General features: G+C 40.8%; 1 protein-coding gene across 2 annotated transcripts in view; it reads left to right on the forward strand.

The window, feature by feature from the left end:
- cbx6a (chromobox homolog 6a) overlaps window positions 1–9,399 on the forward strand; it is a 29,635-nt gene extending 20,236 nt beyond the window's left edge. The window contains exons 6-8 of one of the 2 annotated variants that reach the window (XM_034197348.1): window positions 3,811–4,177; window positions 5,053–5,106; window positions 6,093–9,399. In XM_034197348.1, coding sequence (XP_034053239.1) covers window positions 3,811–4,177; window positions 5,053–5,106; window positions 6,093–6,154 — 483 coding nt within the window. In that variant the 3' untranslated portion in view covers window positions 6,155–9,399. Of the gene's footprint in view, window positions 1–3,810; window positions 4,178–5,052; window positions 5,107–6,088 lie in introns of both variants that reach the window. The other variant, XM_034197347.1, reaches the window with a different exon arrangement.
- Window positions 9,400–9,814: the final 415 nt, after the last annotated feature.

Here is a 9,814-nt window from a genome sequence, read left to right on the forward strand (position 1 = left end):
ACAAATGAATAACGACTCTATATAATAATATAATAGTAATAAACGGAGCCTCTCTTTTCCTCCCCCTCTTCTTCAGCCCAGCAGCTGATCTCTGAGCAGGAGAGGCGGGGCTATTGCTTCAACGTATCAAGACATGATCGTATAGGCGTAAACACGGAGCCGTTTGCCAACACAGAGCGTTTCGTTTGCAGATCTACCTACCTAGGGACCCGTTATCGTTTTCTGCGTTTCCGTGTCGGCCTCGTGTGGCCGAATCGTCTATCTGATAGAGAACTGTAGCAGATACGACCGTTATCGTCCTTGTGTGGCCGGGGCTTAAAGAAGAGGGACCAATGGAAACGTTGTCATGTTGCCGTTGTTCAGCATGGAAACATTAATTAGCTAACAATGACATTATTGTTCTATTAATATAAATGGAGCTCAGGTACTCTTTAAAACAGCTGCTAGTTATGGGTACTTTTTACTGAAAGTGGACCTATCATGCTATATTTGAAAAATATATTGTAGGGCCATACCTACAGTGGGGCAAAAAAGTATTTAGTCAGCCACCAATTGTGCAAGTTCTCCCACTTAAAAAGATGAGAGGCCTGTAATTTTCATCCTAGGTACACTTCAACTATGAGAGACAGAATGGGGGGAAAGAATCCAGGAAATCACATTGTAGGATTTTTTTATGAATTCATTGGTAAATTCCTCGGTAAAACAAGTATTTGGTCACCTACAAACAAACAAGATCTCTGGCTCTCACAGACCTGTAACTTCTTCTTTAAGAGCCTCCTCTGTCCTCCACTCGTTAACTGTATTAATGGCACCTGTTTGAACTCGTTATCAGTATAAAAGACACCTGTCCACAACCTCAAACAGTCACACTCCAAACTCCACTATGGCCAAGACCAAAGAGCTGTCAAAGGACACCAGAAACAAAATGGTAGACCTGCACCAGGCTGGGAAGACTGAATCTGCAATAGGTAAGCAGCTTGGTGTGAAGAAATCAACTGTGGGAGCAATTATTAGAAAATGGAAGACATACAAGACCACTGATAATCTCCCTCGATCTGGGGCTCCATGCAAGACCCCACCCCGTGGGGTCAAAATGATCACAAGAACGGTGAGCAAAGATCCAGAACCACACGGGGGGACCGAGTCAATGACCTGCAGAGAGCTGGGACCAAAGTAACAAAGGCTACCATCAGTAACACACTACGCCGCCAGGGACTCAAACCCTGCAGTGCCAGACGTGTCCCCCTGCTTAAGCCAGTACATGTCCAGGCCCGTCTGAAGTTTGCTAGAGAGCATTTAGATGATCCAGAAGAGGATTGGGAGAATGTCATATGGTCAGATGAAACCAAAATAGAACTCTTTGGTAAAAACTCAACTAGACGTGTTTGGAGGAGAAAGAATGCTGAGTTGCATCCAAAGAACACCTACTGTGAAACATGGGGGTGGAAACATCGTGCTTTGGGGCTGTGTTTCTGCAAAGGGACCAGGACCACTGATCCGTGTAAAGGAAAGAATGAATGGGGCCATGTATCGTGAGATTTTGAGTGACAACCTCCTTCCATCAGCAAGGGCATTGAAGATGAAACGTGGCTGGGTCTTTCAGCATGACAATGATCCCAAACACACCGCCCGGGCAACGAAGGAGAAGCATTTCAAGGTCCTGGAGTGGCCTAGCCAGTCTCCAGATCTCAACCCCATAGAAAATCTTTGGAGGGAGTTGAAAGTCCGTGTTGCCCAGCGACAGCCCCAAAACATCACTGCTCTAGAGGAGATCTGCACGGAGGAATGGGCCAAAATACCAGCAACAGTGTGTGAAAACCTTGGGAAGACTTACAGAAAACATTTGACCTCTGTCATTGCCAACAAAGGGTATATAACAAAGTATTGAGATGAACTTTTGTAATTGACCAAATACTTATTTTCCACCATAATTTGCAAATAAATTCTTTAAAAATCATACTTTTTTTTTCTCATTTTGTCTCTCATAGTTGAGGTGTACCTAGGATGAACATTACAGGCCTCTCTCATCTTTTTAAATGGGAGAACTTGCACAATTGGTGGCTGACTAAATACTTTTTTTCCCCACTGTATATAAAACACGTCTGTGAAGTTTTTTTTTCAAAACACCAAACAGATCACCCGTTGTAGCCATGCCTCATTCTGCTCAAACCCCTCTTTTGAAGCCCTGTTAGAGAAACGCAGATTTTGGGTCCTTAGCTTGAAAAAAAGAAAGAAGAGGAGGCGGAGCTAATGCCTGATCAGAATTCTACCGGAGATAAAGTTAAATTCTGCTGTGATAAAACGCCATCCTGTTCTAAACCACGTCAAGGATTATCTCTGAAACAGTATGGAGCTCAAATGCTTTTTCTCTTGTGGGTTTATCACAAGGTGAGTTCTTTTTTTATTTCCTGCTTTTTAAACACATGTACTCTCCAGTACAGGTTAGCTCTGAGTGTTAGCGAGGCTTGCTAATGCAAACAAAGACGTCCAAAACACGTCAGGCATTGTTTCTGATAGCAACTTTCTGTGGGTCCGCCGATGCTATTACGTCACAGCGGATGGAATCTGTATCCGCTCGTTGTGCCCCCGTTTTTAAAAGATTTGGGTACGGAGGAAAAGAGAGAGGGTTTTATTTTCTGACGCTGCGTGAGTTCCCCGACGCACCGGGGACACATATTTATGTATAAAAGACATCACAAAGTGCATTTTGCATGATAGGTCCCCTGTACATTTCAAAGCCCATACTTCTTTACTTTTACTTGAGTAAAGAAGTTTAGTCAGTACTTCTACTTTTACCAGAGTATCTTTGAACACGAGTATCTGTACTTCTACTTGAGTAAAGGATGTGTGAACTTTTGCCCTCTCTGATCTGTTTGTAGCTCATAGTCTTGTTGAGACCCCAAAGTGTTATGTTAGAAACGCCACTACATGTATTCCATACCTTTACTTACTTTACAAATTTGGATTAATCATGTGAAACATAATCAACTCTTATATTTTGATGATAATATTTTTCTACTTTTACTTGAGTAACATTTTGAATGCAGGACTTTTACTGTAGCAGAGTATTCCTACACTCTGGTACTTCTACTTTCACTCAAGAACAAGATCTGAGTACTTCTACTTTTACTGAAGAACAAGATCTGAGTACTTCTACTTTTACTCAAGTACAAGATCTGAGTACTTCTACTTTTACTGAAGAACAAGATCTGAGTACTTCTACTTTTACTCAAGTACAAGATCTGAGTACTTCTACTTTTACTCAAGTACAAGATCTGAGTCTTTCTACTTTCACTCAAGAACAAGATCTGAGTACTTCTACTTTTACTGAAGTACAAGATCTGAGTACTTCTACTTTTACTCAAGTACAAGTTCTGAGTACTTCTACTTTTACTCAAGTACAAGATCTGAGTACTTCTACTTTTACTCAAGAACAAGATCTGAGTACTTCTACTTTTACTCAAGTACAAGATCTGAGTACTTATACTTTCACTCAAGAACAAGATCTGAGTACTTCTACTTTTACTCAAGTACAAGATCTGAGTACTTCTACTTTTACTGAAGTACAAGATCTGAGTACTTATACTTTTACTGAAGTACAAGATCTGAGTACTAATACTTTTATTGAAGTAGATAGAATTGGAGGATGAAACCCTCTTTAATGGTCACACATGTTCATGCACACAGTGAAATGTGTTCTCTGCTTTTTACCCATCCTAGTACTAGGAGCCGTACAAGATCTGAGTACTTCTACTTTAACTCAAGATCTGAGTACTTCTAGTAATACTTTGTCCTCCTCCTCATCTGAAGGTTATCGATAAGCCGGTTCGAGGAGGTGCTTCTGGAAGGAATCACACGGTCGGGGGTCGGCAGAACATCCCGTCCCGAAACCGAATCATCGGGAAGAAAGCCGAGGGTCCTTACCGGCCCTTCCATTCCCCACTGAAGATGCTGGGCTTCCCCATGTACGGGAAGCCATTTGGGCTCCAGTGTGGAGGACCAGTGACCTTCAGCTCTGCCGAGTATAACTCCGCCCCCTCCCAGCATAACTCCTCCCCCTCCCCGTGTAACCCCTCCCCCTCCCAGCATAACTCCTCCCCCTCCAGTTCAGAAGGAAAATCCACAACAGGAGTCTCTCTCCCTCCTTCCTGCGAAGCTCCAGAGTCCAGTAACCCCGGTAAATAATGTTCTATATTTAAATGTTATGGTTGTTTTCTAGCTTCTTCAATCAATCAATACAAAATAACAGTCACTTCAATATCTTTGGGAAATGTACATTAGTACAAGATTGTCCATAGTTACTAACATCCTTACTAGCATCCTCACTGACATCCTCACTGACATCCTCACTGGCATCCTCATTGGCATCCTTACTGGCATCCTTACTGGCATCCTTACTGGCATCCTCACTGGCAACCTTACTGGCATCCTTACTGGCATCCTCACTGGCATCCTTACTGGCATCCTTACTGGCATCCTTATCACTAATGTACATTTCCCAAAGATATTGAAGTGACTGTTATTTTGCATATATTGATTGTTGTGCTTTTATTTTGGTCTTAATGTGTGCATATGTATACATGTGTCTGTTGGTTGTGTATATATAGGTATATACATATTTTTATATATATTTGTATTTTTGGATTCTGGGCAACGGTATTTCGATCTCTCTGTCTGTACACACAAACTGAAAGATTGACAATAAAGTTGACTTTGACTTCAAAGATTCAAAGGTGTTATCGTCAGATGCTCAGCAGCTGCAGTGTAGAAATGGCCATGACATTCTTCTGACCTGAGCTCCTCCAACGATGCATCATATAATAAAATACAAATAACAAATAGTGCAAGAAGTCTATATCCATGTAAATAGAATATGATATGTACAAGAACAGAATATGAAATCAAATAATGTACATTAAAACAAAATTAAATACGGTTTATTGCGGTGATAACTATTTAAATAAATAAGTATAACAGTGTTTATGTTTGCACCAAATACACGAAGAAAATGTTCTCTTGGCAATAACCCTGTTTGTGTTTCTGATTCTAAAGTTGGAGCCTCATCGTCTTCCTCAGTGAAAGACCAGGAGGACGAGACCCCGAAAGGTTGAACAACCCCATTTCACACTTTACCGACAATATCTCTTTAATACTGTGAATCCTGCATTTTCAGAAAAGTCATCATTTTGAGATTTTCAGAAAAAGTCAGAATTCTGAATAAATATTGTCTTTATTTTTCATTTGTTGCAACAGTCTTTAAAACAGTGTTTCAAAATGGCTTTTAAAAAAGGACAATGTTCTGCTCCTTGCTTTACAATAAACAGAAAAAGTGAGAATTCTGAGATTTGAGAAGAAAAGTCATAATTTTGAGATTTTCTGAAAAAATTCATAATTTTGATTAAAAATTTTAGAAACGGATAATAATTTTGTTTTTCAGAAAAAAAGTCAGAATATTTCTCTATTTATTTTTAAATTGTTACAAAAGTCCTTAAAATAGTTTTAAAAATAGCTTTTATAATAATACTATTTGTTGCCCCTTTCATAAAATACCCAAAACGTTTTCTTGTTTCTGTGTCTTTCTCACTTTTTACACCAAATCAAATTCCTCTTGTGTCAACCTACTTGGCAATCAAAATCTTACTCCATTTCACACTATACCAACAATATCTCTTTAATACTGCGAATCCTGCAAACTATTAGAAAACACATAATTCAGGATGTTCAGGAAACTATTTTGAGAATTTTTTTCTGATATCTAAAGATTTTTCTAAAAAATATTAATAATTTTGAGTTTTCCAGAAAATTCATAATTTTCAGATTTTCAGAAATCTTTTTGAATTCTGAGATTTTTTGAAAAAATGCATTCTTTTTGGGATTTAGAGAAAAAGTCATAATTTAAAGATTTCTGAAAGAAATCCATAATTTTGAGCCAAAAAAAATAGCTTATATAATAGTCCTATTTTTTGAACTTTTCTTAAAAAAAAAAACCAGAGCGTTTTTTCTGTGTCTTTGTTTACACCATTAACACCAAAGCAAATTCCTCTTATGTGTCAACATAGCAATAAAACTGATTCTGATTCTCATGAAGGCAGGAAACGCCAGCTGCCCGACGACCAGAGCCCCGGCAACGAGACCCCTGCAGAACCCCAAATAGCGGAGGGAAACCCCAACTGGCACCCTGAGATGGCGCCCAGCTGTAAAGACGTGGTGGTTACTGACGTCACCTCCAACCTCCTCACCGTCACCATTAAAGAGTTCCCCTCCCAAAACACCGCCCAGTCCGAAGACCCCGAGACATAGGAGAGCACATGTTCTGAAGGAAAACGTACCGAGACCCAGAAAGTCTGTTTGCAGCTCATTTAAGATAAGATAAGACTTTATTCATCCCGAAGGAAATTGTTTTGCCAGAGTTACACAAATACAATAATCACAGCAATATGCCCTGTAGCGGCCTAAACCCCCAAAACACTCGTTTTTTCCAGAAGCCATTTTGTAACTATTGTCCACATAAGCTATAATGCTAATTAACACAACTTGTGCTAATTGTACAAAAATCCGGCAGTTTCTATGTTCTGGAGACCCTACAGATGGGTATCGTAACACTTTGGGGTCTCAACACAGGACTCTATGGGCTGCAGACAGACTCTAAAGGGACATGGACAAAAGAGAAAGCCAGTTATTTTCTCGAGTTACAGTCACAGATACTGAGAGAATCACGGACATGAATTCATAGATCGATGCAGACTGGTTTACAGACTCTCTCGCTATCTGTTTTGCAAATTTATGCTGAGTGTTAATACCTCGTGCTGTAAACACATTTTAGAGCCCCTTAGACGAGTGTAATTTGTGATATATGTGACAATATGAGTGATATATCGATTGTGCTTAAACAAATAGCTCTTCACCCGTTGCCGAAATGTCCTTAAAATGAAGTCCGAGAGTCACAGGAAGTTGTTGCTTTTGTTGTCCATGTCCCTTTAGTACCTCGGTACAAATGCCATTGATGAAGGAGGACAAATATCAGTGTTGCCCCCCTCCTCCCTTGTCCCCTTAGGTGTGTTTAGTTTTGCAATGAATGAAATGCAAAGTAACCAAACACCGCCCAGCCATTGAATAGTAAAAAGAAGAGCATATTTTTTTTATAAGAAGTGTATACATTTGAAAACGGGCAGCTAATACGCCCACAAATTGCCATATTTCGTCCACTTGCACACAGCACTGACTCTGACTCGTGGATGGAGGTGCCGTTTGTCTCCTCTCACACACACACACACACACACACTGGCTTCAGGTTGTGTGTGTGAGCTTTTATCAGCCTGAAGGAAACAAAAGCCACTCTTTGATCCACAGGGTGTGAAGCCCCTTCTTCCCTTTAGTCTCACATTGCATCCACACAGCGAGGTAATCACAACGCACTTGACTGCATCGAAAACAATCGATTTGTATGTAGTTCATGAATATTTGAAGGCCTTTTCCTCCTCCTCCTGCTCTCTTGAACGCATATACATCCAGTATTTATATGCACGCACAACCTGAAAAGCTAAAACAGTAAGTTATTGCTCTCTCTCTCGCTTGCCTTGTATTCTCACGTATCCCCGCCTCCTGTCACTCGTCCGACTCGACTCTAAAAGTGAGTTTTCCTTCTTAGGGTTGGATCTAAGGTCCACGAGCTGAACACACTTCAGGCCGAAGCTCCAACTAAACGCAGCTAAATCAGTGTTTTATTATTCAGTGTGAACATGTTTCCATCACTTTCCTCTCCGTTTAGCTCGCTGTGCTTTTATTAGACGTCTTTGCAAACACCCAGATAACGCCCGACATATTGGACTGACAAATCTCCACCGCTGACCCGAAACAACGCCAGAAAACCCCTTTAATACAAACACATCTCTAGGATTCAAACCATGAAACGGCAGAAATACTACGCCCTCACGCCCTAATTGATTGTATGTGTTACCATTTTAATTATCTCTAATAATACAGATGTATCGGCCCTTTAGGATTAATGTATGAGACGGTGTTAGGTCATTATCTTGTGAAAATAATCCAGTGGAAAACATTCGTGGTTTTGAGATAATGCCGAAAAATAATTAGTGATTGTGACAATTTTATTCTCGAGATCAGAAGTTAATTATCTTAATTAAACAATTAGTGCATTTTCCTAGAAACCAGGATACATCATTAGGAGTAATGGAACTTGATTTAGATATTGATTGATATATCATCACATTAATTAATAAGATTTTATATATTTATTATTTTAAAAATAAGTGCAAACAAACCTTGTGATCCATTGTATCAAGATGAAACCTTATTTCTCATTATCTCTAAATAACAGATGTTGTTTCCCCAACAACACAGGATCATTTTCTATAGACAACAAGATATTCACATAATCACATTAAAGGTGGGATAGGTACGTTTCAGAAACCGGCTTGAGTGCACTAAAAGTACACAGCCGAAAATAATCCGCCCCTTCCTTCAGACTTCCTTACAGAGCACCTCCTCCAACACACATGAACGCGCACATGACGTCAGCGGACTGGTGAAAGTGGCCTCCTGTTGCTGGCTAGCGCTGGCGAGTCATTGAAGTACTGCTTCAATGCACGCCCACTGACGGCACGCCCAATGAGGGCACGAGATACATTTGTCCGTGCACGAGATGGAAGGCTGACAGACAGGGCGGCAATCCAATCCGTTTAGCCGGGCCGGCTAATGGCTATTGGATGTACTTTTACAGCGCTACGGCTTCCACAGATGACATTTTTTTATGGATTTTGTCAAAGCACTTCAGATATTCATTGCTATCGGGATGTTAAGAGCATTCCATGGAATATAACAAAAAGTGTATCTCGAGCCGGTTTCTGAAACTTACCTACCCCACCTTTAACGTACAGCAGGGTTCTGTCTGCACCCTCAAACAAAATGCAGATGTTCCTCGTAAAATGTTAAAGTGATGCCAGAAAACAAAATGTCTGTTCCTCAAAAACGGCATAATTCCTCCAGAAATCTGAGAATCAAACGGAGCGTCAGACACAGAGACAGCTTGGTTTCTACGGAGCTCCAACGTCACTTTTTTGTTTACGTCAGGAGACATCTTGTTTACGTCAGGAGACATCTTGTTTACGTCAGGAGACATCTTGTTTACGTCAGGAGACATCTTGTATTCGTCAGGAGACATCTTATATGCGTCAGGAGACATCTTGTATGCGTCAGGAGACATCTTGTATGCGTCATGAGACATCTTGTTTACGTCAGGAGACATCTTGTTTACGTCAGGAGACATCTTGTATTCGTCAGGAGACATCTTGTATACGTCAGGAGACATCTTGAATGCGTCAGGAGACATCTTGTATTCGTCAGGAGACATCTTGTATGCGTCAGGAGACATCTTGTATTCGTCAGGAGACATCTTGTATTCGTCAGGAGACATCTTGTATACATCAGGAGACATCTTGTATGCGTCAGGAGACATCTTGTTTACGTCAGGAGACATCTTGTATGCGTCAGGAGACATCTTGTTTACGTCAGGAGACATCTTGGGTGTTTCTCAATGTCGAGGAAGGATGCTCCAGAGCCACTATTTCAAGGATGCTACGTCATCCAGTGCCGCCGAAGGACTGTTCCAATTAATTCTACCGAGGCCGGCGTACTTCGTTGCAGGAAATTTCGAGGCTGCACATGTGTATCCTCTGCGGTCTTAAAATCCCCACAATGCTTTGCGCATGGACCAATTTCCAAATCTTTGGCGGAAATCGCGCTCTATTTAAGGCGGGGCCTCGCATATGACGCACACCTGTTAGCCTGTTCCCCC

The sequence above is a fragment of the Gymnodraco acuticeps genome, unplaced genomic scaffold, assembly GCF_902827175.1.
Source record: "Gymnodraco acuticeps unplaced genomic scaffold, fGymAcu1.1, whole genome shotgun sequence".
NCBI classification, from domain to species: Eukaryota; Metazoa; Chordata; class Actinopteri; order Perciformes; family Bathydraconidae; genus Gymnodraco; species Gymnodraco acuticeps.